At 59.1% G+C, this 27,102-nt stretch overlaps 3 protein-coding genes across 12 annotated transcripts; 1 reads left to right on the forward strand and 2 right to left on the reverse strand.

The window, feature by feature from the left end:
- Positions 1 to 391: 391 nt before the first annotated feature.
- Positions 392 to 4,257, reverse strand: POLR3K (RNA polymerase III subunit K). The gene is made up of 3 exons (XM_039223407.1): positions 4,066 to 4,257; positions 2,606 to 2,693; positions 392 to 938 (listed from the first exon to the last, which is right to left on the reverse strand). The coding sequence occupies exons 1-3, from the start codon at positions 4,174 to 4,176 to the stop codon at positions 811 to 813; spliced, it is 327 nt and encodes a 108-aa protein (XP_039079338.1). The 5' UTR covers positions 4,177 to 4,257; the 3' UTR covers positions 392 to 810.
- Positions 4,258 to 4,262: 5 nt separating this feature from the next.
- SNRNP25 (small nuclear ribonucleoprotein U11/U12 subunit 25) lies at positions 4,263 to 7,393 on the forward strand. Its single transcript, XM_039223406.1, has 5 exons — positions 4,263 to 4,643; positions 5,470 to 5,560; positions 5,790 to 5,895; positions 6,415 to 6,489; positions 6,921 to 7,393. The coding sequence occupies exons 1-5, from the start codon at positions 4,293 to 4,295 to the stop codon at positions 6,976 to 6,978; spliced, it is 681 nt and encodes a 226-aa protein (XP_039079337.1). The 5' UTR covers positions 4,263 to 4,292; the 3' UTR covers positions 6,979 to 7,393.
- A 405-nt stretch (positions 7,394 to 7,798) lies between these two features.
- RHBDF1 (rhomboid 5 homolog 1) lies at positions 7,799 to 22,101 on the reverse strand. 10 transcript variants are annotated; one of them, XM_039223389.1, is made up of 20 exons: positions 21,998 to 22,101; positions 18,116 to 18,300; positions 16,338 to 17,149; positions 14,682 to 15,023; positions 14,305 to 14,409; positions 13,540 to 13,753; positions 12,950 to 13,159; positions 12,754 to 12,876; positions 12,521 to 12,678; positions 11,803 to 12,060; positions 11,578 to 11,689; positions 11,380 to 11,454; positions 11,128 to 11,289; positions 10,026 to 10,126; positions 9,808 to 9,871; positions 9,445 to 9,539; positions 9,118 to 9,193; positions 8,944 to 9,044; positions 8,669 to 8,822; positions 7,799 to 8,466 (listed from the first exon to the last, which is right to left on the reverse strand). In XM_039223389.1, exons 4-20 carry the CDS (start codon positions 14,996 to 14,998, stop codon positions 8,047 to 8,049), a joined length of 2,745 nt encoding a protein of 914 aa, XP_039079320.1. In that variant the 5' UTR covers positions 14,999 to 15,023; positions 16,338 to 17,149; positions 18,116 to 18,300; positions 21,998 to 22,101; the 3' UTR covers positions 7,799 to 8,046. The 10 variants fall into 10 exon arrangements, with proteins under 10 accessions (XP_039079320.1, XP_039079324.1, XP_039079325.1 ...); XM_039223393.1 differs by lacking the exon at positions 18,116 to 18,300 and having other exon boundaries at positions 16,338 to 16,490; XM_039223394.1 differs by lacking the exon at positions 16,338 to 17,149.
- Positions 22,102 to 27,102: the final 5,001 nt, after the last annotated feature.

Raw genomic sequence — 27,102 nt, forward strand, 5'->3', positions numbered from 1 at the left:
GCCCCTCCCCAGTTCATGGGCTCTCTCTCCCTCTCAAGATAAATGAATAAATTTAAAACAAAGAAAGAAAAGAAAGGGATTTGGAAAAATAATTAAGTCTGAGGTCCTGAGAAAGAAAAGAAACTTATCCATCCACAAAATGCCATCCTGTCCCCATCTGGTCTGAGGTGTCCTTTTTTCTTTCTTTTTTTGCAACTGGAAAGATGAAGAAAGAAAACAGAAAAACATTCTATCTCATACATCTATTGCAATCTCAGAAAACAAGAACAGAAAAGATAAGTCAAACTCCATGTTATGAGCAATTCTGTGACCAGCAAAGCCCCAAGTGCGGCAGCACTTGTTTGTTTAGTTTGAGGTCTACTTCTCAAGGCATTTACAACACCGAAAGAGCAGTAGTAGACTTTCCATTTTAATTAAATACTCAAAATTGATTGTGATAAGTTTACAACCAATAGTTAAGTACTTAGGGACGGCTAATATACTAAATTATGAAATTTACTTTCTTAGATGTGCAAACAAGGTACATATCTCAGAGAACTGACGGTCAGAGGATATCAATTAACCAATTCACTTAAGAGGTAAGTGAGGACCAGAGAAGAGCACACTAGGTTAGGGATTCCCTTCCCCACACACAAACTCTCCCTGGAGAGAAATGGGCTCATCTGCGGACATCCCGGGCAGCTACCCGAACAGGGTCAGCTTTCGGCCAAGCCAGTAAAAGCTCAGGACACACAGCGCACAGTCCTGACTGGGCCTCTACCCTGGGCAACGAGGTGAGCAGATCACCGACACAGCTGGGCCAGCCTGGCCCTAGTCCCTCCAGCGGTGTCCACACTGAGCGTTGCAGCATTTGTAGAAAGTGGTCATTGGCTCGTCTGCAGAGCGGGTCTGAAGCTGCATGAAATAGGCACGGGGATGCTCGCATTTAGGGCAGGATTCTGGCAACAAGAAAAACAAGTGACCCACATTGTTTTTAAAAAATGACATTTATGAGCAAAACACATCTGTTCCAAGTAGGTGTTACAGAAAGTCAGCAAAGACCCTCCCCCCCACCTCATTCACCTGGGATCCCTTGCCTGGGCTACCTCGTACCATGATCTGAGGCTACAATTAGTGGCAGCATTCCCCTGTGCTCCCACAATGAGGGAACTGAGGATGCCTAGGTCTTGTAAAACACTCCCACGCCCCTCCGTGGGTCCCATTTTCTTCTCTAATCTGGCTGAAGACTGGTTGGAAATGTAACATGAAAAGTGACTTAGGGCTACCATGTGCACTATGAGGTCCACTCCCAGAAGAATCTTCTAAGTGCATTTCCATCATCTAGGCCTTCTCACCTCCCCAGAGGAGCCCCTAGTGTATGGTGAACCCACTTTCCTTCACATTTAGGGATCGAGGGGCACCTGGGTGGCTTAGTTGGTTGAGTATACGACTCTTGATTTCAGCACAGGTGTCACCTCAGGGTTCATGAGTTAGAAGCCTGTAATGAGCTCTGTGCTGACAACACACAGCCTGCTTGGGATTCTCTCTCTCCTCCTCTCTCTGTCCCTCCCCTACTCATGCACGCGTGCTCTCACTCTCTCTCTCAAAACAAGTATATGAAAAAAAAAAAGAACGAAATTTAGGGATCCATTTTGGCAATAGTTGCTCAGGCTATTCTTATGAACATCCCACACCTTTGCAAAGTGTCTCAAGGCAAAGTTATTTCACTTTGAGAAAGTGACCCTACTCTTCATAACACCTTCAAACACTCTCAAACACCATGTCGACCAATAGGTACATAATTCGTTTTCTTTTGACAAATTCTGCCAATGCTATTTTTACCGTGCCAAATTTGGCTGCTCTTCTATAGGGGAAAAAAAGACGGTACTAAGCAGGGACTCTTACTCCACTAAGTAGAGGTGTGTCCAGGGCGCTCCTCTTTCCTTCCTTGGTCATGTCTATCAGATATGAAACAAGACTTAAACGTTTTACTTTTTTCTTTTAATGTTTATTTTTGAGAGAGCGAGCGAGCACGCGCGAGCAGGGGAGGGGCAGAGAGAGAGGGAGACACAGAATCCAAAACAGGCTCCAGGCTCTGAGCTATTCCTCAGCACAGAGCCCGACGCGGGGCTCGAAATCACGGACCGTGAGATCATGACCTGAGCCAAAGTCAGACGCCCAACCGACTGAGCCACCCAGGCGCCCCAAGACTTACACACTTTAAAGCTCTCTGTCATTAACTTTAAAAAACCTACACCAGATTCTTTCTCCTTAAGCTCCGACTTGTATTACTCCTGTCGTTGTTGCTGTCATCATAGCTACCACGTATGGAGTGTATTGGAGGGATTCACCTCATGCTCTCATCATCAGTGAATATCGAATAGCCTAGAAAGGTCAAGGGAGCCCACCAAGGTCATAAAACAGGAAGAGGTCACTCTGAGACTCGAATCTAGGTCTGTGCCTATATTGTCTGAGTAACAAATTATTAAAGGAAAACATTAACACACTTTCTATTTTTAGAAGCTCGCTTCCTCCTAGTACATCACTGACTCGGACATGTGGAAGTGTCACGGTCAGCAGCCTCATTCCTCTCCACAGCTCAATAACAGAAAAGGTTCCTTCTCACCTGCGGTAGAGTCAACATTCTCCCAGGCAGCCGCTCCACCAAGCACATCATCCACTTCTTTCAGCTTTGGATACTTCCGATTTGTTACCTAACAAACAACAGCAGGTCTTCAGGCTCCGGGTAAGCGAACATTACAAACCTGGGCCCGCAAACCAGACCTGTCCTCAAGGGTCTTCCCAGACCTCCTTCCTTCAGCACCACACTAGGGGGATGGAAACTAAAAGAAAACAAAGTGTCTACTCTCATAGAGCAGGACTTCCTATTGGGATTTAGAGGATCCAGGTTTGGGATACCTCCCAAAAAGAAGAGAAAGATTCACTGGTGAGGGGAAAAAAAAAAATCTCTGCAAGGACTGGAAGCCACACCACAACAGGAAGGAAAATGGCACAGCTGGGACCCCACACTTGTGGGATACTAGGTAACCCAAGATGAGAGAAACACAACTAAAGGCAAAGAGTACCCCTTACTGGCGAGCCCAGCCAGAGAGCTTTCAAAGCAGGTCACATGTGGCTTCCTTCCCAAGTTTTACCACATTTCCTTGAAATTTCAGGGTTACCCAAGAGTTCACTCTTCCCAGTTTCAGATCCTCAACTCCCACAACACAGCTCTGCGGTACAGTAGTATGCAAACATTAAGAGGCAGTGCTCTACTTCTAAAAAGAAAAAGCGTGCTAATAAAGACGGTATTATCAAGGCAAAGTAAGAAGTTATAATAGAGTGCACGATTCCGCTACATTCCAAGTTCAGACTAGAGCATAACAGGGAACAAAATAGAAAACTCACTGCTCTCCTTACACTTTATGTCCCTAGTAGTGATAAACAAAGTCTGTACATTACAAAGTATATTGGAAGGAGTCCGACGGATACAAATTAAACAGGGAAGGTGGACAAAATGGGAGGAGGGGCTGGCTTTAAACGCAGCAATCACGAAACACACGACCAACGAGTGGCGTGGTTATCTAGGGAAAAAGTAAACCGCGCAGACGGCAGGTGCGCAAAGCCCGGGTAGTAGCGCCACGTGCGCGAGTGGGCTCCTCCAAGAGGCTGGTGTTGCTGGGGACAAAGACTACATAAGGACGCGCCTCAGATGTGCAAGGTCGCGGGGAGGTGTTGGTGTCAGAGCCTGCCCGGCTCCGCGAATGTACGCAGGATGCTAAGAGTCTCTGAGCACAGGACGGCCTTGATCTGACTTAGACGCTGACGGGATCACTCGGGCAGCTGCCGAGAATACGGGCAAGGAGCGTGCGCGGGGGCCGGGAGCCCGAGGGCCAGGTTCGGGCTGCAACGCCGGGAGACGACTGGGCGGAGCCCAAGGTGACGGCACTGGGGAGGGACAAACGGCCGGATCGAGGTAGAAAACACAGGATCTGCAACCGACAGGAAGTGGCTGGGAGAGCTCGGGCGCAAGAGGGCGGACTCGGGGCTGGTGGCGGAAAAGCGGGAGGCTCCTTTGGGCCCCACCTTGCGGGTGATGTTGTGCACGTAAGGGCAGGTGTTGCAGGCGAAGCGGTGGCAGCGCTGTCCCTCTTCCACGATTAGTCCGTTCCCGCAACCAGGGCAGAAGAGCAGCATGGCGGCCGACCGGACCCCTCAGGCTCCCGGCAACCCCCGCGGCCGCTGGGCCCCGCCGCTAGGTCCGTCTCGAGCTCACATTGGTTCCGGAAGCCGCCCCGCCGCTCGGCCTACCAATGGAAGCACCGACTTCGCGTTCCCAGCGAGCACTGCGGCAGGCCGCCTCGCGCCCCTCGTTGGTCCTCGTGGAGGCCCCGCCCCTCGCGAGCCCCATGAATGGGCGGCTGTCCCCGCGCGCCCCGCCTCCGTCGCGTACGCTCGCTGGTAGTGCCGGCGGGCCCGGGGGACCCAGGGGCGCCCTGGAGCGGGCGGAGGGGGAGGCGGCCGTGCGGCCCGAGACGCCCGAGACGCCCGAGGATGATGAGGACGAGGAGGAGGCGCTGCCGCACTCCGAGGCCGTGGACGTGTTCCAGGAGGGTCTCGCCATGGTCGTGCAGGACCCGCTGCTCTGCGACCTACCGATCCAGGTGCGCGCGGCCCGGGGGCCGCCAGGGTCGTTCCCCGCCGGGGCGCCCGCAGACGGACGTCTGGAGGCCCTGATGGGGAGCTGGGGGAGGGCGCCTCTGGGCTCAAACGAGGGTCTTAAGCCTGGGGGTGGGGGGGACGAGGCTCTCACCTGACGCGCAGAATGTAAAGGGGCTCAAAACAAAACAGAACAAGAGAAACACTAGCCAGGATGTATGACCTTTTAATATACTGTTTTCAAAGCTCAAAGGTCATGTAAATAAGTCTGTGATGAAACAGTAAATTTTACGTAAAGACAAGATCGGCGTTGCTGGGTTTTCACTTATCATCTTTCAGTGTGGCTCAGCAGGGTCCTGTTAAATCCTTGTTTTGTTCATATTGGAGGGTTAAAGTTAACTTGTATTATTTTCTAGTTGTATTACAGTGTTTTATCATTACCGTGTTTTTGATGTCTTGTTAAATCTTGCACACTTGCCTCATCTCAACATTGTCCTGGGCCCTGGCCTGAATCCTGGTGCTTGGGGGCGCTCAGACTGGACTCACACTGACACGGTCTTCCGTGCCTCCACGCCCCAGAACCCGGCTGTGATCTCCATCCTCCTGGGTCTATACTCCTCTTTCTCCCGAGCTTCTGTCGCTTTGCCCATTAAATACAAATATGTGGGTGGAACTGGGAAACCCCAACATAGAAACAACGAATTTTCAGTTTCTTGTCCTCCATAAAATGTGGTACTGCTTTTTGGACACTCTCAGTTTGTTTTCTTTTGTTGTTGTTTGGGATAGTAAAGAGAGGCAGGGCTCCCACTTCCACCCTTGGTCTTTTTGTAGGTTACTTTAGAAGAGGTCAATTCGCAAATAGCATTAGAATATGGCCAAGCGATGACAGTCCGAGTGTGCAAGATGGATGGAGAAATAATGCGTAAGTGCTCCCTTCTCCCTTCAGACCATGCAGTCTGAGTTTTCGCACAGACACGATGCCAACAGTGGGAAACTCAAGGGCCATGTCCAAGGATATTGGGGCAGCCTTAGGCCCACCCTACCCAGACGTGAATCTCCATCCAAAACCGTCTGGACAGAGCTTCTGGGTTCCTTTCCTGCCGTCTGAGGCTGTAGCTCACCGCTGTGGCTGTTCTCCATTTGCGTTGCAGCTGTGGTGGTGGTACAGAATGCCACAGTCCTGGACCTGAAGAAGGCCATTCAGAGATACGTGCAGCTCAGGCAGGAGCGCGAGGGGGGCATTCAGCACATCAGCTGGTAAGTGGAGTCGCAGGAAGGGCTGGGGCCGCACGAGCACCTGGTGCCTGTGTGCTGCAAAGTGCCAGCGACTTCTGAGCCTCCTGCCCTGAGCGCTGAGACGTGGCGGCTGCCTCCTTGCCTGGGAGTCTTGCCTCAGCTGCTCTTGCACGCCCTTCACCTCACCTAGACAGCATTTCCAGCATCCAGAAGTGGCCTCCCTGGTCACACCTGCTGCAGCTGTCGGTGGCCCCACCCCATATCTACTAGGTCAGATACCGCTGTCTGTGTCTTGCTGTTGCTGCCTGTTTTGTGATAAGGTGTGTTTGGCTCCCAGCCACCCCCACGCAGCCCTTCGAGAGCAGTGTTTCCTTAGAGCTGCCTCACGCCTAGTGCAAACACGGTATGGGAAAAGCCAAGGCCATGCCCTAGGGCCCCCAGGCCTGAGCGCCTTGAGCTCATCTCACACACAGCCCCCGCATCCCAGCTGCCCGCTCACCATGCGTGTGGTTTATGTGAGTCCCCATCCGAATCTTGCAGGTCCTACGTGTGGAGGACATACTACCTGATCTCTGCAGGAGAGAAGCTCACAGAGGACAGGAAGAAACTTCGAGAGTAAGTTTAGACCCCATCTTGAGCTGCATCGGGTGTGTTGCCCTCTTGTTCCCCAAGCGCTGCCAGAGGGCTGGGGCCCCTTCCCAGGATAGGAGGAGTCTTAAGTCGGTTACTGGGGAATAAGCAAGACCAGGACACTCCCTGGCGGGGCTGACTCCTTCCTGCAAGAAGCTTCCTGGGGGCCCTTCCTACCGGAATGGGAGGCACAGGCGCAGCATGAGCCCTGCTCACTAGTGGCAGTGTGGCGCTTCCCACGGCCACAGGAGGGCAGTGAGCGCGTGTGTGCGGGAGGAAGGCTGCTGGCTGGCACTCCCTCACCTTCCTGGACATGGTGCTCTCCCCATTCATCCTTTCTTGGTCCCTTACAAGCCTCAGGTGAGGAGTCACAGACCTCCTGCAGATCACACACTGCAGCTCTCCTTCTTTCTCAGTTACGGCATCCGGAATCGGGATGAGGTGTCCTTCATCAAAAAGCTGAGGCAAAAATGAATCTCCAGACAAGGACAGCTGTGCCAGTGGCCACGCTCCCTGCCCGCCCCCCGCCAAAGGAGGAAGCCTTAGACAACTGTTCCCTTTTCACAGAGGAGGGTTGAGGTTGCCTGCACCCTTCCGGAACGCAACTAAGCCCTAGGCCACAACACCCTAATCATGGGGCAGATGGGCCTGGCCCTGTGTATGGGATTCATCTGCTTGCTTTTTACTTTGAAAACTAAAAAAGCCACAGTACTTGGGGCAGGAGGGACTGGTGCTGCCCAGTCATGGAGGAGAAGCAAGGGCCCAGAACCGTGCAGGTGAGCGCTAAGGTCAAAGATGTTTCACCTGAGCCCTGTGGCCACTCCCCTGGCTGTATGACCCTTTGGCTGTGATCTCTACAGCAAGGGGAAATAAAGGCAGAATGGCTGGCTTTCTGTTTGTGCTTTTGGGGAAGCAAGGGCCTGGCATCAAGAGTATATGGATGGGCCCCCAGCCTCAGCTCACAGGGTTCACCTCTAGCAGCGCCTTCACCCTTTGGCTTCTGGAAAGGGAGGTAGCCTGGGGCTGAACTTTGAGCTGCCGGCCAGGTATGGGGTGCTGGGGTCAGCGGTGCTTCTCAGTGGCGGGTGGAGGGTGACCCGACAGCTACAGGTTCTTCTTTCGTCGTCAGCTGCCAGTTACTGTACGGAAGGGGGACAATGGGCACCCATGCATCTGGTCGGGAGGTGTGTCTGACACTTAGCTCCCTGTCCTGGGGAAGGGGAAGCGAGGTGGTCAGCAGCCTGAAGGATCTCCCTCCACAGCCCCCAGCCAGAAGCCAGAAAGACAAGGCCGCTCCGGTAAGTTAGTGGCAGCTAAAACGCTCCCAGTCCATTTATTGGCCACGTGAGGTGGTCGTCAAGAGACTAGTTAGAAGGTAATCTTGGGAACTAGTGTAATAAATGCCCTGAAGTACAAGAGGTTCACCACTGGCGAGCCAGGCACGAGAGGTCAGCGTTCAGGAAGCAGGCAGGACGGCACGTGGGGCTTGAAAGTCCAGGCCTGCGCCCGTGAGCCTTGGGGCAGGCCCTGTGCCCGGCCCACTCAGTGGAGCTGCGCATCCAGCTCGTACTTCTCACAGAACTTGTCGGTGAAGGGGATGCAGGTGAGGAACTCACACCACTCGCAGCGCACGGGGTAGAAGTAGAAGAGGACCACCAGGCCGGCCAGGAGGCCCAGGAAGACCACCTGAAAGACGATGATCTGGCAGCGCTTGCGGTACAGGTCAAACTTGCCGAAGCTGATGTAGGGCAGGAAGGCAAAGGAGAGGAAGAGGCCGCTGATGAAGCCTGAGATGTGAGCAAAGTTGTCGATCCAGGGCAGCAGCCCGAAGGTGAAGAGGAAGAGAACCACGGCCGAGAGCTTGAAGAAGGCCCGCCAGGGCCTGGCCAGGACCTGCCAGCTCTGGAAGAGCTCCACGAACAGGCAGGCCAGGATGCCAAACTGGGAGCCGGCTGGGCCCACCTGGAGGCAGCGTGGGTGGCAGTGAGCTGGTGGCGCTGAACACACCCACCGCAACCCAGAGCCCCGTGGCCCCAGCCTGCCTCCCGTGGCCCAGAGCATATTGAGATTAAGGAGCCAAAGGGAGATGCTCCCAGTCTGGACCCGGTGTGTGACGGGCAGCAGGTGCACACGGGAGGGTGCCAACCCCAGATGACGGCCTTACCTCTGCCCGGTACGGCAGGAAAATGGCACTGGCCAGGTTACCAGTGACACCGCTCAGCAGGTAGATGATGGCTATTCGGTGCCAGCCTGCCAGCTTCTCTAGGTCCCGCAGGACAGTCATCTGGAAGCAGACTGACACCAGGCAGTGCAGGATCCTGGGTGGGGGGAGGGGGTGCTCAGCCAGGAAACCACCCTTTCGCCATCTCTAGCCACCCCTGGGGTCCCTGGGACCAGCCACCCCGCCCACCCCTTCTCGGCCCAAGTGGTATCACTTGCCCAGCGTGCAAGAAGAGAGACAGCCACAGGCGGTAGAACTGGTCAGGCACCTCAGGGTTGAGAAAGGGCAGGAGCCCGCACACGTCATCCATGCAGTGCACCTGTGCAGAGTGGCCCATCAGCACCCCCTGTGGCTGGGGGGAGAGGGGAGGGACGCTCACCCTGGAGGCCTACCTGGGAGCACAGTGTGGCCTCCTCGTGGAAGTAGCCCCTCATGAAGTCACAGTACTCCCGGGAGGTAATCTCACACCTGAAAGGTCAGGCCAGGATTGGAAGGGCTTGTAGAGGGACCCATGGGCAGAGGCACCCGACTATGCCACCCGGGTGCAGCCTTCAGCCCTGTGTGCCCACTGCCGTTGGCTCTGGCCAAGTCCAGGCAGACCCCTTCTCACCCCAGGTACCTTGGGATCTTGGGTTATTTTGGAACTTGGTGAGAGAAGGGCACAGCCTCCGGGAGTCTGACCCGGGGCTGGCTACACGCACCAGCACAGGCTCACCTACCTGCCCTTCGTGCCGATGCAGCAGGGCCGGCCTGTGATGACACAGTCCATGTGCGGGTGGTTGGTGTGGTTTCCGGCACTGTTTTTGGTGCAGATCTGGGTCCCAAGGTCGGGGGGGGGGGGCGGTGAGTTGGGTGGAGGCCCTCCCCCAACCCTGGGGCCCACAACCATGCTTGGAGATTGGGACCAAGATGGACAGGCCCCTAAGGAAAACAGCCTCCCTGGATGTCAAGCAGGCTACCACACCCCGAGACTCAGACGGGCCATCTGTCAGGCTGGAGTAGTCATATCACCAATGGGGGAGCGTGCACTCCTCCCCCACCAAACAGGGTGACCCACAAACAACCCCTCCACCCTGGCTCACCGGCCACTTGGTGATGTCATCTGGCCACTCGTGGGGGTCCTCGGAGGAGGGCTCATCACACACCCTGCATGAGCCCAGGATGTAGTCAGACGCTGCTTTTTGCCCTTGGGATCCACGCCCTCCCGTCTGACTTGACACATGGTGCAGCTGTACCCTCTCCCCCCACGCCCCGCGGAGCCATAGGCAAAGGAGGGAAGGGAGGGGCTGGCAGTACTGACCTGGGGTCCTGATGGCAGACAGAGCCAAACTGCCTCTTGTGGCCGGCAAGGTCTGGGGCACTGGGGTGGAAGGGCCACTTCACCCACACTGCCAGCGTGGACTATGGGAGGACACGGGGTCAGCCCGTGGTCAGAGCCCACCCTCAGCCAATATAATCTCCAGGAGGCAGGAATCAAAAGCAAAGTCAGTGAGGCCCTCACACTGACCCACAACCCAATTTCAATGAAATTACACTCCACTAACATGCAGGCATGTTGGGAGCTCAACAACCAGTGTCCACATCGGAGCTGGTGTAACCTATAGCACCTCCACATAAGATGACGTCATAAAGGGGACGCCTGGGTGGCTCAGTCGGTTAAGCATCTAATTTCAGCTCCGGTCATGCATAATCTTGAGGTCCGTGAGTTTGAGCCCCACATCAGGCGCTGTGCTGACAGCTCACAGCCTGGAGCCTGCTTCAGATTCTGTGTCTCCCTCCCTCTGTGCCCCTCCCCCAACATGGTCTGTCTGTCTCTCTCAAAAATAAACATTAAAAAAAACGTTTCTTAGGGGCACCTGGGTGGCTCAGTCGGTTAAGCCTCCGACTTCGGCTCAGGTCATGATCTCACGGTTTGCGGGTTCGAGCCCCACGTCGGGCTCTGTGCTGACAGCTCAGAGCCTGGAGCTGCTTCAGATTCTGTGTCTCCCTCTCTCCCTGACCCTCCCCTGCTCACGCTGTCTCTCTGTCTCTCTCTCAGAAATAAATAAGACATTTAAAAAATTTTAAAAAGTTTCTTAAAAAAAGTTGATGTAGCAAACACTTGGATGAATCTTGTTGTTTGGTTTTTTCTTGTTTAGTGGAAAAGAATAAGGCAACACCACGTGTGTAAACTTAAGACACATGCACAAAAACAGGTCCAACCACCCAAATCAAAGACTCCCTACACCTGTCTTCTGACAGGAGGAGCAGGAAATGGAGGAAGCAAGGGATAAAAGGAATAAATGTGAGCGGAGGGCCCTTGCACGGAGCCATAATATGCCCGGAAGTAGGGTAGGGATGACTCGACCGGCTCCATCTGAAGTTCCAAAGTGACCACAAACACGTGGTGGGGGGGCACAAACCGAGCACTCCTCCTCGGACGTCTGCACGCAGCCCGAGCGGTCATTGCGCACGCAGCAGGCCGAGTGCTTCTCACGCTCGCGGGCTGCGCGGATGAAGCTGTGCACCTGCGGGTCCTGGCGCATGCAGGGCGAGAACTTGGCACCCAGGTGAATGAGAGCCTCCTGCGGACGAGCGGATGTGCAGCTGCAGAATCCGGCCCCCTGCCAGCCCAGGGCTCCCACCCTCCGGCACCCACAAGGCCCTGCCCTCACCGAGCTGGGCCCGATCCAGAAGTTCTCCTGCTGCACATACTTGACATTCTCATAGACCCCGCGGTTGCGCAGTACCTGGAAGGTTGGGGAGAGAGATCAGACACAACCCACTCCAGCCACCGCCTTCCAGAGAGAGGCAGGAGGGAGTCCAGAGCCCAGACTCCAAGGGGCTGGGCTGGGCAGGGCGCCTGGGCTCACCGAGTCCACGGTCTCGTGCTGAGAGAAGCCCACAGGCGCGATGCCGTAGATGCACACGGCTAGAATGGTGACGAGTGAGTGCACGAAGGTGAGCCAGTAGGTGAAGAACGGCCTGCAAGGCAGAGCGTCAGCGGAGGCAGCATCCCCAACCCGAGAACCCGCCCCCAACCTGGAGCCTTGCCTGCGGGAAGCTGCATCCCACCCACACTCCCACCCCATGCCTACCTGTGGTCATCCATGTCCTCAATCTGGCGCTTGACATAACTGTCGATTCGCTTGCGGTACGTGCGGTTGGTCAGCCGGCCTACCATGCCCAGCCCGTACGGCCGCTTCTCCCTGGCAAAGAACTTGCGCACGGGCATCGCGATGCGCTGGCCCCGCCGCTGCCCTGCCGTGCTCACTACCTCCTGCCGCAGCCGTACCTTGGGCTGTGGGGCCACGGCGCCGCCCTCCTTCTGCTTCCTCCAGCCTCGTTCTAGGGGCCTGGGGGAAGGGGCGAGGTCACCTCCCGCCCTAGACTCCCAACCCGCTCCAATCCCTCCCAGCAGGACCAGGGTGACCTTTGCTCTGTGTCTGGCGCCCGTCTACCAGTGAAGGCTCCGTGCAGCCCTTCGGCATCAGCCTCCTCCTTACCAGCAAAAGAGCAATCCCGAGCCCCCCTGGGGACGGCAGAGGTGGAACCTGCCCTCTGTGAGGTCCCTGGATGATCTACAAGTATTAATCGCATCCTCCATCTCCCTGCTAGATTCTGTCCAGCCTGTGGACTCTGGGATCACGTTCCTGTCCCACAGGTGGGCAGCCAGACTTGGATGGTGCCCAGCCCTGGGTCCCACAGCCACAGTGACCGGGCTGGGCCCACAGTCCCGGAGATGACTGCTTATCGCGGCCCTCCAGGCCCAGACGCTCCCGACCTCACCCCTCCTAACTGGCCGGCAGCACTCACAACATCAAGTGGCTCCGCTCAAGCTCACTGCGGTCCAGGGCCCCACCCGTTAGGTCCGCCTGCTCTGCAGCTTTCTCCCAGTCCTTGAGTGCTGCCTCCGAAGGGGACTCGAACACCTCGTCTGGGTACGTGGACAGCTCTTCGTGGAGGACTCCTTCCTGAGCAAATACACACGGTGGTCAGGGTGGGACACGTAGGCGGAGGGGCCTCAGGCGATGCCCCCATGCTCTTACCCGGGCAAAGAATGATGTGTCCAACTCGTCAGGGAAGTCAGCTGTATCCTCTTCCAGGAAGCTGGCAGGAGTGAAGCTTCGGCGCTGCACCCGGCGCAGTGTGCCATCCCTAACAGAGCGGCCCTACCAGCGAGGAGGTGAGCACGCGGCGTGGTGGCCGGCCTAGTTCCCGTCCCACCGCAGTCCCTGCACCCACCTTCACCAGGGCTGCTGCTGCCCGGAAGCTCATCTTGGCCACCGATTCACGCTTGCGTCGCCGCGGGAGCCGGTTGAAGCCCGAGCGGGAGCTGGAGAAGGAGCAGAGGGAAGCGGCGCCAGGCGTGACAGGTGTGTGGGGGGCACTCAGGCCGTCGGCCGTGTCATCTGCCACTCGGAAGGCCCGGCCCCGGGCCAGGGGATCTATGATCTGGCAGAGGGACGGAGATGTAAGAGTCAGGGACTGGGTCACTGCTCCGGGGGGCTCCTTTTCCACCCTATACCCCAGTGCGGAGAACACAGCTACCGGTCTTCGCACTCCCCAGTGCGTCCCTGGATGGCTGGGTGGGTGCCCAGAGAGGTCCCCATCCTCAGCTGTTCATCCTGCGATACTCTAGAGACTGGCCCATGGTACAACCCCAGGACGTTGTCCCTTACCCCCGACCCCCCTTCCCAGAGTACCTCGGGGGCCCTTTCTGGGACCATCTGACAACCGTCCCACACCATGAGCTCTGCTCAGGCTGGCTGTGTCCCCAGGCCCAGCCCAGGGAACAGAGTGCGAAGCCTGTAGAAGGCAGAAGGTGGGCATACCCTCTGCATGCCCAGCTGGCACGGCCCCACATACAGCGGCGGGGGCGTCTCAGTGCTGGCCAGAGACACGTTGTCCTGACTAGGCAGGTCTAGCTCCCGGATGGCCTGCGGCTTCAGCCTCCCATAGCGCTGGCTGCAGTGGCGGATGCTCTTCCGCTGCCATTTCTGGGTGCTGTCGCTGTCCTTGCTCACTCCGAACCAGTCCGCTGTGCCCCTGTCACGGGAAGGTCTCAGCAGGGTAAAGCCGGATCTTCCGCCACCCTCAGCAGGGGCCTCAGAGGCCCTCCTCGCATGCAGCACGCCCCCACCCAAGCCTCCAGCCACTCTAGGGTCTGGGGTCCAGGTGGGCTGGGTCTAATCGAGGGGATGAGCGGGTTCCAGCCCTGGCCATCAACCCCTAAACAATGAGCCAACTCCAAATTCCCACTACAGATGGCAGGCCTTGCCCAAGTGAGTATTTTACACAGATCCTCCACCCATCATGGGGAGGGGGGGTGGTTCGTGGGAGACAATGAGTCCACAGATGGCACTCAGAGCTCAGCCCTCAGCCAGAGAGCTTGGCCCCGGGCAGCAGCCGGACCTTGGACACCAGAGAATTCAGGCAATACACACTGCAAGCCCAGGAGAGATGCCCACAGTTCTCGGACATGCAAGGAAAACGCTACCGGCACCTGCTGTTAGGACCCCCAGGGGACAGCAACTGCACCGGCAACAGCCATGCACACGCCAGCTAACGTCAACACACTCATGCCCTGCGCCAGGTACCTGAGCAGGGACCGAGAGAGAGACCGGCGCTGCGGGAGGGCCCTGCGGGCACCGGGGGGCCCCAAGAGGGGCAGAGTGTGGACACGCCCAAAGCGTACCTGCCGGCTGTTCAGGGGCCAGAGCATCGGGAGAGGGGAGACAGAGAAGGAGAGAGTGAGTGCTGGAGGGGAGCAGAGAAGGTAGGAGGTGAGAGCAGTTGGTCCCCAGAGCGGGAGGAGGACAAGGTGACACGAGGAACAGCACTGAGGAGAAGGCCAAGACAGGAAGGCCCCTTGCTCCACTCCCAGGCCTAGTATCCAGAGGGGACCCGGTGTGACTGCCTTGTCCCCCTGTTCCCCAGCCCCCCCCGCGGCGGGACAGCCGAGGCAGCACAGTACCTGCGGATGGTCTGCGTGATGGACGTCTGGCGCTGCAGCACCGGCCGCCGGGCCTCATGATGGGGCGAGGGGACCCGGGCTGCCTCAGCCGGCATGCTCACGCTCCGCAAGAAAGCCTGGCGTCTCAGGGGCTGGACGAGGGGGTCACGGTGAGGAGGCTGGAGGGGGCACGCCCACAGCCCCCACTGGCCAGCACCTACCTGTACGAAGCTCGGCTCCTCTGCCACGGGGGGCGCCACCACTGGTATGTCCAGCTTCAGCCAGGGTGGCTTCTTGCGCTGCAGGCTGCTCGTGCTGTCCCTGCGGGCCTCGCTCATGGTTCCAGGGGGGGACAAGGCAGGCCTGGGGGGCGGGGCGGGCGACACTCGGTAACAGTGCTGACAGAACTCTAAGGGTTCACCAGGCCCAGGGGTGTTCCCGGGCCTTGAGGCTGAAGACCTACTGACCTACTGTGTGCTCAGCACTAATCTGCTGAGTGCCTGCTTCATTCGTCCCTAGAGACGTTGCAGGCACTGAACTGAGTCCTCAGGCAATATAAATTCATTTGTGTCAAAAGACACAAATTCAGATATTTGAGCATCTACTATGAGTCTCTCTTAGGTGCTTGAGGACACATTGGTGGGGAAAGGAAACAAACAGGGACAAAACATCGGACTTCCTGGAGCTTCCAGTCCAGGCAAACAATAAAGCTATATGTAGATACAATGCGTTAAAATATGAGAAGTATGATAGGAAAGACAGCACATTCCAATGGCCGGGGCACCTGTGCCTCCCTGTGAGGTGACATCTAGCAAAGGCATGAAGGTTGTGATGAGGTGAACGTGGCCAGTGGTTGGGAAGCCAGGTTGCTCCTCACACGGGGAACAGCCGGGCTGAGGGTCCTGCCCCAGTCGGTATGCAGTGCACATCTCACGTGTATCTGACCCATACCTCACGTCCTTCCCATCTGCTCCAAAGACAAAGGGCCCACTGCACCCACAATAGGGGTGTGTGATCCCGCCATCTCAAAGAGGTACAGCCACATGGCTTGCAGGCGGCCACACGGAAGCTCCCACCTGCAGGGGACCTACTGAAAACCACCAACATGCGGATGCTGCTGTGATCACCAGGGGGCGCCACGCGCCCAAGAAAACAGATGCACAGCCGTGCCGGGCACCTCCCTCAGCATCTGAGACCCTGGCACAGCGCAAGGGCCCAAGCAGAGCAGAGAGGACCCAGAGCAGAGGCCAGGTTTGATTTGTCACCCGCCGCCTGGCCGGGTGACAGTGAGGCAACGACCATGTGCCATGGCCTCTTGGGCACTCTATTCCCCCCTTACAAAAGGTCACCTTCAGGGCAGATCTGGTTGTGCCTCCCCACAGGACGACAAGGTGTCTGGAGGCAGGAAATCCAAGGTTGGAACGGTTGCCCAAGCACACTGGGCGGCGTGGATGGCAGGCGAGTGGCTAAGCAATACTCAGAGGGGCAGAGACTCCAAAATCCCTTGGGGACATCAAAGGGCTTCGGACCCAAACAGACTCTGAAATTTGGGTTTGGGAAGCCACCCATGAACGCCTCTCAAAATAGCCTCCCTTGCAATCCCCTGAAGGAGACAGAGAGAAAGCCCCGCCCATGCTTTACAAACAGGAAGACTGAGGCAAAGGGAACGGGGCTTGCCTTGCCCGAGGTCACATATTCAGTCCTGAGGTCACATATTCAGAGAGCGTAACTACAGGCAGCCCCAGGACGGTACCCACAGCTCCCACTGGACTCCCACAGAGCAGGGAAGGCAGGAACTCTGTTCAGAGTAACTCCCAGCTGTATGCTGACCTGGGAAAGCCGAAGGGTGGTGTTCACATCCCTACCCAGACCAGGAAGGGCATGGGTCGCTGAGCACTGCCCCTCCTGCCCCTCCACAAAACAGGGGTAACCCTGGTACTGCTCACAGACCCTTCTGGCCCTGGATCAACCCCTGGGAATCCACAGGCGTCTCGAGGAGCCTCCCTATGCACACTGCCAGCGCCTCCGGGTGCTATCAGCTGGTTCTCCGCTTAGGAGCAGAAGGAACCTCGACGAGCTGGCGGGCTTACCCCACCACACACATCCGTGACCCTCCCAGCTCCCACTGGCCCTGTGGCCTCTCCTCACACGCAGCGGGCTCCCATCTCAGGACTATCGTCACGCCCCACCCTTGCACACGCATTCTGCCCAAACCCCCTCATGTTCAAGGACCCACCGCCTTAGACAGGCTAGGCCCACCCCCGAAAGGTGCTCCCAGCCCTGGATTCCCCTGGCACGGCTTGGGAGTTCACCCATGTGTACGCTGCCGTCACCACTGTGTCCACAGTGCCAAGACAGGCCTGCTCCAGAGCCACGGCTCAGTAAACACTGGTCCCTCTGAGCATGGACTGGCAGGGACCCATCCTTGTGATCTGGAAGGATGAGGGGCTCCTGAAAAAGACCCTTCAATTGCGTTCTGGGAGGAGGAGCTGACCACAAGACCGGGTCAGGGCAGGGATAGCACAGGCAAAGAAGTGGGAAAAGGGTAGTAAGGTACACGGGCAATCTGACATTCCCCAGACCCTGCTGGCCTGGCCACCCGGCCCCAGGAACACAGCAGCCGTTAAGCTCACGAAGGAGGTACCAGATCCCTGACTGTATGCCCAGATCTCCCAGTGTCCCTCACCTCCGCACAAATCCCTCCTGTGTTTTCGGCAGAACCTGGAGGGTGCTCTGTAACCCACAGGGTTCCAGGACCCCAGCCTGCCCCCAGTGCTGTGGGTTCCTGGCCTGCCCCACCCCTCTGTGCATAGTTCCCCATCTGGGCCTCAAGTGGGTGGGATTCACAAGGCGGGGGTGCTCCACAGTGGGCCCCAGGGGTGTGGAGGAGGGGCAGGCCCAGAGGACAAAGAGTCTGGGCTGGGGAGGGGCACAGTGCCCACTCAAAGGACACAGTGGTTCTGTGTCCAGGCCTCCCCCAGGCACACAGTGGGCTCTTGTTCCCAGACAGTCCCTCGGGGGGGAATCCCAACAGCATCTCTGCTCTGCCGACCCCTTCAGTGCAGGAAGAAACCGCAGCCCAGGGAGGGCCTGATTGCTCGGGGTCACACATCATCTGAGTCACTCTGGCGACAATCAAGACTGCTCACCCCTGGCCCAGCCCCATCAGGACACCCCCAAATGGGCATCTAGAAGTGGAGTAGAAAGTGCTGACAACAGCTTATCAAATGCTAAGTATGGGGACCCAGCCCAGCAAGGGGACACGAATCAGCAGGCCACATCAGGTGCTAAGGCCCAGCACTCTGGGCAGCACAGGACACACGCAGGGCCCGAGATGGCGCTGAGGCACGAGAGCCCCGCAGGGTCCCAGGGCCACCGGGGCTGCTGCTTTAGGTACTTATTTAGTTATTTATTTAAGAGACAGTAGGAGAGAGACTTTTTTTTTTTGAAGTTACCTCTAGGGCTGCTGTACGTGGAGGGGGAGGGGTGAGAGTAGGTGCGGCCTCACGGCAGAGGGCTGGGCAGGGAGCCGGGGCCAGGTCCTCCTGAAGCAGGTTTCTGCTCTGGGGGTGAGTGGGGACCCTTCAGGCTGGCACGGTGCACAGGTACAGGAGGGGCCAGGAAGCCCATGGAGGGAGGCCTGCGGGGAGAGCCTGGCCTGAGACGCTGGGCAGACCCCTCTCACCTTCACCGCCTGCAACCCTCTGCAAGTGTCAATTTTTGCATCTGAAAGTCAGGGGCCACAGCAGTGCCGGGCACACAGGTGCTTGAGATGCTGAACAAAACACCCAGGCTGAAAAAGACCCTGCAAATGCATGTGGGAGGAGGAGCTGCCTGCCCGCTCTGGGGAGCTCCGAGGGCAGCCAGAGGCGGAGCGGGGAAGGGGAGCAGGAGGGCCCCAGAGCATGTGCCACCAGAACAGAAGCCGTGGCGGGGTGGGGAGGACACCCGGGGATAAGACCCTTCAGAGGTGGCTGGCTTGGTAAGGTGTAACCAAGAGGCAGGAGGAGACTGGGGGGCAGTTCTGGCCTGCCCTGGCCTGGACAGTGGCCGCAGCCACTGTGAGGCTGGATCCTCAGGGCTGAGCGACCGCCACCAATCCGCTCAGGCCCGCTCTGCCAGGTGGCAGGACGACGCCAGGAGGGGCGGCTGGAGGCCAAGGGGATGGCCCAGATGGCCCAGCCCCGGGACGAGACCCGCCAAGCCCTGGCCCCACCCTGCCCAGGGGGCCGCCCACTGCCAAGGTCAGTTGGAGCAATGGGCCCCACCCCAGGACACCTGCCCAGACGTGTCCCCAGCTCACCTGAGCATGATCCCAGGAGGGGCCAGATCCTCCAGCCTCCACACTGGTGCCCTGATCCCTGATCCCAGGTCTTCTGCATACCCCTAATCTCATGCTCATCCCCAGAGATCCCTTGGGAACAGGGATCCCCAGCTCTCCAGCATCCATCCCAGAATCCAGTCCTTTACACAGGCTACTTACTGTGTGGCAAAGCAGAAGTCACCTGGCCTCTCTGTGCCTCTCTGTCTCATGTATATATGGCACAATGCTAAGAACGGTAAAGGCCAGGCCTGCACCCCTCCTCAACCCTCCCAGATCTCACTTTTCTGTGGAGGAAACAAGGCCGGAGAGTCACCAGGCAGGCTGGAGACCTAGCTAATGGCCTGCACGGTGCCCTCTGCCCATTCCCAGGAGGATACATCAATCCCTACTTCCCCTCGTCACCCATCGCCAGATAGATGTCACCCCAGACATGTACGTGGAGGGCCAATAACGGAACAGGAAGCCCCGAGGGGACCGGAATCCCCAGCAGTAATTACACTCCAGGACCTAGCCAGGGAGGGTGGTGCGCAGGGAGCACCAGCGCTGGGGAGGAGTGCTGCCCAAGGGTTCAACAGGCACATATGGAAACCAGAGTCAAAGCCCCTGACCCCACCGGCTCTGACAAGGGCATGACAGGGTGGATACAGCCCGGGCTGGGGAGCCCCAAGGCTCAAAGAGGTTGAAGGTCTGTGCCACACAGTCAGCCAGCAAGGCAACAAGGGAACAGATGGAGCTGTAGAGGATTCTAGCGGAGCCTTAGGTGAAAGCGCCCCTCAAAGTGCAGAGAGGAAAGGCCCACATCCTACCAACACGCCTGGCTCTAGGGCAGATGAGTGGCCTGGCCACGGATGAGAGCCCCCAGAAATTCCCCCAGACACACAGGTGTTTCCTGGTGCCCTGACACCCTCTGCTGAGTGACCTCCTCCCAGGATGGGCCAACTGCTGGCTGGTACTAGAGAAGCCTCAGGAGGGGAAACCAAGTCCCAAAGTCTGTTAAAAGAGCAGAAATGGCTTGTCGCCAGAAGCCTGGCACACCTGCCTGAAACCTAGCTCTGACTCACCCTGCTGACCTATCACAACCTGTGGGAAGGGTCCTCTGCATTCATCCTACAGATAAGAAGACTGAGGCTCAAAGAGTCAGTCACCACCTGAGATCACTGAGCCTCCAAGGGAGTTCAAAGCCCTGAGCAATGGCTGCCCAGGTGCTGGGGTGCAAGAGACCTGTGTGCCTGCCTAGCTGGCCCTGGCCAAAGCCCCCCAGGGGTAGGAACAGACCATCTGGGTCCCTCAGGCTGTGGAGGGCTGCCAAGCCCATTTGGGCCCCCAACTTCACCCGGAGCATCTCCATTCCAACACATCCAACCCAGAAACCAGGCAGAAGCCAAGGAATATGATCCTTAGGCAGAAAGTGGATCCTGTCACAGACACCAGGGTGGGGGGACTGGGGATGGCGAGGGGAGCGTCTCATCCAGACAGAGGAGCAGCAGGGTGTGCCCTGAGCAGTAGCTGGGAGCTGAGAAGACCCTGAGGGAAGGCCCTAAAAGGCAGGGGAGAACTAGGTGATCCCCTCTGAACAAAGGATGTGCCCCCCAAGGGTAGGGACTTGGCCACTAAATGCTGGATGAGGAACGTTGGTCACAGTGATGCTCCAGCTCTGCTGCCCTCAGTCGGCCTGTCTGCACCGTGGGAGGCTGGTTGGCTGCTTGGAAGAGGTGGAAAGGGGCCTGGGGCCTGGAACCTTCCATTTGGGGCCAATCAACTCCTGTGCCCACCTACTAGCCTCTGCCCGATTCTCAGGGAAAAGGACCCAGCTTGCCCAGAATGACCCCTGGTGGCAGGGGGTGCAGCCTTAGGGGCCTCTTGGACCCCAGTCTGGAGCTGGGTTCCTCGCCTTCCTCCTGATCTCCCGGGCTCTCTAGGGGGCTCGGACTGGCTCTGGGAGGGGGAGGGGGGAGAATCCAGCATCTAGCTGGGCCAAACCTGAAAAGCTAGTTTCATCCTTGAATCTTCTCAGCCAGGAAGTCCCAAGGTTGGGGAGGGGGTTCCCGGCACAAGGCTAGGGCCTCCAGACCCAGGCTCCCAGAGACAGGCAACCGGCGGCACAGAAGGAACTCTGCTCAGGAACCAGCTGGGCCTCGGGCAGGCATGACTGTGGGATCCCCCAGCCGTTCCCCACGCAGCCCCCACACTAGCCCCCAGCAGAGCAGCCGGCCAGGCCCTTCCCCGGTGCCCTGAGCGCCGGGGGTCCAGCCATCTTCCCCGCCAATGGCAGGCCAGCCCCTAGGCACGCCCCCGCCCCCTCCCCCTCCCCCTCCCCTGCTCCACTTGGTCCCGAAGCGCAAGATAGGGGGTGTCTTTGGGTGTAGATCCCAGGACCCTGCAGTTCCAGTGTTTACGATTAGGAAGGCAAAGGTTGTGAAACGGGAAGCGGGGTCAGTCCCCCGCCCCCACCTCCCCAGCTACTGCTATTATTGGTGATATTATTCCCATCCACGGTGACGACGGCTGGGACAGGGATGATTCCGAGGAGTCCCACCCTCGGAGCTGGAGTTTCGACTCGGAGCACCACCCACCGGTGGCGGCCGGGAAGGAAAATGTCAGGGGGGGAGGGTACAGCTCGGAGGAGCCTGGGGACACCCCCAGACTCCGAGCCCTCCCCAGGACCCTCAGCTGTCGGGCGGGGGCTGGAGCCGAGCTGTCCGGCCCGGTCGGGCCGCGCTAATCCGGCCATGGGCTATTTTTGCGACGCGCCGGGTTAGGAATCCCGGGCTGGGCCGCCTGCGCGGGTGAGTCGGGAAACTCCGGGAAGGAAAGTCCGGCCGACCCGGGCGGGGACTCGCCCGACCCCGGACCCGGACCGAGAGCTGGAGGCCTCGGCCAGCCCGACTCCGGCCGCTCCCGGCGGCTCCGGCCACGGCTGGCGGAGGACCGGCCCCGGGGGGCAGCGGACGCGGTCCCCGGACCCCGCCCGGCCAGCGGAGCCCTGCGCCCCGCTCCCGGCGCGCTCACTCACCGCAGCCGCCGCCGGCGCCGGGGGTCCTCGGGGGTCCTGAGGGCTCCGGGGAGGGGCTGCCGCCGCCGGCCGGGAGGGCGCCCGCGCCGAGTCCCCGCCCGCGCGCCTGTCCGGCCCGCCCGCCCGGGAATGCCATGGAGCGAGGGGCGTGCGCGCCGGGGGCGGGCCCGGCCGGAGGGGGCGGCCGCGCTGACTCAGGGCTCAGGAATGCGCGCGGCCCGCCCGGCCCGAGCCTCCTCCTCCGGGAAGGCCCCTGGGCTCCCCTCTCCCCCTGTGTCCGGGCTCTGGGACACGTGTGGCCGGGGGTCTTGGACGCCTTGGCCCGGGAGACAGGGTCTAGTGGTGCACCGGGGCAGAGCCTCAGCGTCAAGGGCAGTCCTGGGCTCCTCAGCCTCTCCCAGACTCCAGAGCGAGTCCTGACCTTATTCTGCCTTGACTCGTGCTTCAGAAAGGGGGGAAGGGGCCTCTTGGGACAGAGTCCCTGGGTCTCCTGTAAACCCAGCCACCAACCTCCTCCGAAGGAATCCTCCGAATCCCCACACTAAATCCCCCTATGCTCACCCAGACCCACGTGAGCACTCACACTTATACACGTTCACACTCATACATGCTTGTGCATTCAAGCGCGTACACACCTACATGCTCAAAGCACTCACACTGACTCACATATTCACACACACCTGTTTACAGACTCACACACACATACCTATTCACACACACAACTGTACACCCCATATCAGCTTCCATATAGTATACACATGCACACAACTACAACCGTACACTCCCATCCCAGTTTACACACTGCTGCACGCACTCACAGCAAAATATTACGGCAGTGACTGCTCCCCCCCTCCCCCCCCCCCCCCCCCCCCCCCCCCCCCCCCCCCCCCCCCGCAGGCTGCGACCCCTGTGCTCTCCGGCAGGCACTCCCAGGCCAGGCTGGGCCCACCCCCCGGAAACATTCGGAGTAGAGACAGCACTGTCTGTGGCATCCACTCTGCTCTTCCCTCTTTCAGAGCTTGCCCACGGCCCCATAGGCTCATCCCTGCGTTGTCAGAGTTGGATACTCTGCTTGAGGCTGAGGAGGATGGGAATTTCCCAGCATCCCTCTCTCTTGACATCGCAGGAGCATGTGGGGCTGAACCACCCAGAGAAAGACCTGGAAATGGGAGAGGAGAGTTGCAATAGCAGGGCATAGACAGGGCTGGCCAGGTGCTGTGAGTGGTGGAGGGGCCTAGGCTTCTTTGGGATGGTCTCTCTTACTGCCGCAGGGAAAACAGAACTGGGAAACCGCAGGCCTCCTAAGGGTGCTTTCACTAGATGCCAGAACCCCTGGCGCACACGCCGCCCAGCACATCAAGCCTTGCAGTGTCTACAAATATGGCCTCAGGCCCGTCGCTGGTCTGGGACAGGTGGCACTGGCCTGTTCTGAACAGAGTTGCTGCCTCCATCGGCCAACCATGCCGGGCCTCACTGCAGACGGGACTCAGCTCCTGACCCCACAGGAAACAGAGCTGACAGCCAGGCTACAGGCTGGCTCCGGAAACCGGGCAAGGGACAGAACCCTTTGATCCCAGCCTCACCTGTACCAGGGAACACACACCGGGACTTGATGAGCACAGGCAGATAAACCTCTCGGGTGGAGGGAGGCAATGGAAGCTCCGGGGGGGGGGGGGGCTGCAGGAGGGCTGATCCATGGGGGGGGGGGGGGGCTGTGACTGCAGGTGCACTGGGGACACAGGCAGGAGGGAGGCTGCCCGGCGCTGATGCTCATGGCTCCTGCAGCCTACACGTGCCACTCCTGCCATGCCACGCTCCCAGCCAAACAGGACAGTCTCTCCATACCAGGCATTCTCGACCCCTGCCAGGGATAAGCAGGCCCCACCCACCTGGATGCTCAGACTGGGCTGGCAGGGCCCCCGGTGGTGTCGAGTCCAGGGCCCGGGCTGACATCCAAAGCCTGCCACGGCTGGGCATCCGGTGTCGGCATGTCTCCCTCCCGCAGTGGGTGCTGCAGGGTGCCACGCAGACCCTGCTCCATGCCCCAGACACTCATTCCCAGCAGCCAGGAACACTGGCCATGGCTGGCCCACAGCTGAAGTCCCCCTCCGCGGAGTCACCTTCAGTGGACAAGAGCGGCCTTCACAAAACTCATGCTCCTTCCCCAGGGAGGGGGGAGCTGCGTGTTCAGTGATAGGTAAATGGCCTCCCACTGTGTTCATTCAAGTCATCTCCAAAGGGCCCTGTCTGTTACCGGGCTTCAGGGGGATCCCCGGCAGGTTGTGTTACAAACCCTTGGCCCTCACAGGTGTCGATCCCAGGGCATGCTTCAGTATACCCTGGCAGGCAAGCCCAGGAACCCCCATGTTCTCCAACCAGCTCAGCATCCTCAACAAGGACCTTGGAATCAAAGGATGGCATGAGCAGAGGCCTGGAGACATAGGTGCTTGGGCCTGGACCTAGTCCACAGGGACATGCGTATTCACATACGTATGCTCTGCCTCATGTCTGCCCCACTGTCCTGTGCTCTGGTGAAGGGGCCCCTACATGGAAACCCAGCTCCCAGTCCTTCTCTTTCCTCTTGCTCCGAGCCCTAGAGAAATGGAAATTACCCGCAACCAGCGTGGACAGGTGACCTGGGGCGGGGCGCATGGATACCTGGACCACCCCCACGGCTGGGGACCTCACTCTAGGACTTGAGGAGGTGGGATCCCGACCAGCAGGAGGAGTCCCCATCAGCTACCCTGGAATCCTCAACTCAGCAGACCAGTTCCCGGGCTTTGGGAAGCCTGGATGGGCCTGGCACCAGCCCCTGGCTATTTGGGGAGGAGACGGAAGTGGGCTGAGCCAGCTGGGGGCCTGAAGTCACTAGCTATTTCCGAGGCAGCTGCCCGTCCCTGTGTCTCAGTGCATGGCGAGGGGGTCCCATGAGTGCCTGGGCCGAGTGCTGTCAGCAGCATGGGCGGCACAGCCCCAGAAAGGGAGGGTGCAGCCCCTGCACTTCTCCTCTGGCTGCCTTCTCTCCCCAAGGAGGCTCTGGCTGCCCCCCGCCCCCACTGGCTGCTGCCCAGAACCCATCAGATTCAGAGCGCTTCAAAGGCCATTTGAGATGCCAGAACCGCCAAGAAGCTGCCAGACGGCCAGCCCCCTGCTATCTGACAGGGAGTCCGCTGGGCCCTGACCCAACTCTCCCTTCGACGGTGTCGGATCCCTACATTAGAGAAAAGGACACTGAACCAGTGTGCTAGATGCTCTACAACAGTGCTGGTGCTGGAACTGCGGCCCCTCCACAGGCTGCGGGCTGGCCCAGGAGACCCAGGACAGCCAGCCCCGGCGCCGACCCCTTTCAAAGCACGGAGGGTGTCCTCAACTCCATCTTTCGCTGACATCCTCCAACGCTTCTACCGGCCCCACAGCAAGGATCCTCCTCCTGCCCGGATCCTCCTCCGGCCCTAGGATCCTCCTCCTGCCCGGACCACCTTCTCTGACCCCCAGCCAGCCTGCCCAGCAGGCCACCGTGGGAATGCTCAGCCCACCACTTCCAGCCTGCGGTGGGGCCTCAGACCACTAACCAGGAAATGGGGGCGGGCCAGTGGAGGGCCCACCCTGGAGAGGTTTCGCAAGCCCCTGCACTCAGGCTGAAACATCTGGAGAAGTACACTGCCGGCGCCGGCCCTGCCTCCTCCTCCTGGGGGCAGGGGCTGTGTGCTCTGAGCCTCTCTCTCCTCATTCTCGAGGTGGGGATAAAACACCTCCTCAAGAACAAGTAGGCTCCCCCTAATTTTTATAAGGACCATGAACCATTTGTAAAATCAGAATAAAAACTGATACAAATGGCACCCACCCCGCCTCAGCCCTCACCAGGAGGAGGGGGCCCAACTGAGGCCTCACTTCCCCTCCTGGAGAGAGGGAGACTGGAAAGGGAGGAGAGAAGGGGGACTGGTCCCGAAGGAAGGCAGGAAGGGGGACTCAGTGTTTGGGCAGAATGGCTGCAGGGGGTAAGGAGGAAAGAAAGGGGTGGGAGTCGCATCTAAGCCTGCCTTACAAGCGGGGATTTATGACACACTGCCCACCCCCGGAAGCGGCACACAGTGCCACAAACAGCTGGGTGGCTTCCAGCAGGCAGCTGGAAGGCTGCACCCTTCCCTCCCCAGGAAGTGCTGAGGGGAGCCCTGAGGGGAGGGGGCCGGCAGGACTGCTGGCCCAGGGCCCAGGCTGAAGGTCAGCTTCTGGGCTGTTCCGAGGAGCACAGCGGGAGATCGGCATCCTCCCGGCTGGACCTGCCCTGTGCTCCTGAGGCCTAGTCACATTCACATGGCCCATCCGGGCACTTCCTACCTGACACTTGCTATGTGACCTCATCTTATGCAAAGCTGCTCTCTGAGGTCCCACGGACACCCCATTCCAGAGCCAGAGTCACAGAAATCAAAGAGTAGGCTGTGTTCCTCAGGGTTTTTCCAGGACAGGGGTGGGTGGTACAGGAGGGTGGGACTGTGCCGGCCACAGCAAAGGGGACCTGCGGGGGAGGGGACCCTAGAGGTACAGAGTAGGGGAAGGGGGGGCGGGGACTCTGCTGGTGTTGAAGCCCTCTCTCCTGGTCCACTGAGCCACAGTAGCAGGCAGTGTGCCCCTCCCCAGCCAACAGATCTGTGCTTGAACACTTCCCACTCACGGCCCTTCCTTCCTCTGGACCAGGCACTGCCTCCCCAGACTCCCTTCCCCTCCCCTTCTGGACTCCAATCTGACTTGAAAGGTTACAGGCAGGGTGGGCAACATCAGAGGTGGAGGGCAGGGCGGGATGTTCCCCATACCTTCCCCTCCCCCCCCCCCCCCCCCCCCCCCCGCAAGCGCAAGCCAGCCCTTCCCCACTGCAAGCAGCTTGCCCTTGCAGGCGGGTGTTCACGGGTCCCCAAAGTCCTATCCCAGCCTCAGCCTCTAGAGGAGGCTGGCCACGATCCAGCAAGCCGGCCCCAGGACGCGGGCAGGCTCCTCTGGGAATCTTTGGGCGGCAAAAGGGGTGGGGGCTACATTGCAGAGACAATATTCTTAGACCCGCCCGTGATGACGACCCCGGCAGGGGCGTCCGGATACGCCTGGCATCCGCT

Source organism: Hyaena hyaena, unplaced genomic scaffold, assembly GCF_003009895.1.
Source record: "Hyaena hyaena isolate Hyena2069 unplaced genomic scaffold, ASM300989v1 scaffold_1351, whole genome shotgun sequence".
In the NCBI taxonomy this organism is placed as follows: Eukaryota; Metazoa; Chordata; class Mammalia; order Carnivora; family Hyaenidae; genus Hyaena; species Hyaena hyaena.

Excerpts from the sequence above, each read along its gene's own strand:
- POLR3K (XM_039223407.1), bottom strand. The coding sequence starts at position 4,176 with ATGCTGCTCTTCTGCCCTGGTTGCGGGAACGGACTAATCGTGGAAGAG. Across the intron at positions 2,694-4,065 it reads TGCACAACATCACCCGCAAG|GTAACAAATCGGAAGTATCC; the intron begins GTGGGGCCCAAA and ends GTTGTTTGTTAG. Across the intron at positions 939-2,605 it reads GAATGTTGACTCTACCGCAG|AATCCTGCCCTAAATGCGAG; the intron begins GTGAGAAGGAAC and ends TCTTGTTGCCAG.
- SNRNP25 (XM_039223406.1), top strand. The coding sequence starts at position 4,293 with ATGGAAGCACCGACTTCGCGTTCCCAGCGAGCACTGCGGCAGGCCGCC. Across the intron at positions 5,896-6,414 it reads GGCATTCAGCACATCAGCTG|GTCCTACGTGTGGAGGACAT; the intron begins GTAAGTGGAGTC and ends CGAATCTTGCAG. Across the intron at positions 6,490-6,920 it reads GACAGGAAGAAACTTCGAGA|TTACGGCATCCGGAATCGGG; the intron begins GTAAGTTTAGAC and ends CTTCTTTCTCAG.
- RHBDF1 (XM_039223392.1), bottom strand. The coding sequence starts at position 14,998 with ATGAGCGAGGCCCGCAGGGACAGCACGAGCAGCCTGCAGCGCAAGAAG. Across the intron at positions 14,410-14,681 it reads ATCACGCAGACCATCCGCAG|CCGGCAGGTACGCTTTGGGC; the intron begins GTACTGTGCTGC and ends GCCCCTGAACAG. Across the intron at positions 8,467-8,668 it reads TCCTGCCGTACCGGGCAGAG|GTGGGCCCAGCCGGCTCCCA; the intron begins GTAAGGCCGTCA and ends CGCTGCCTCCAG.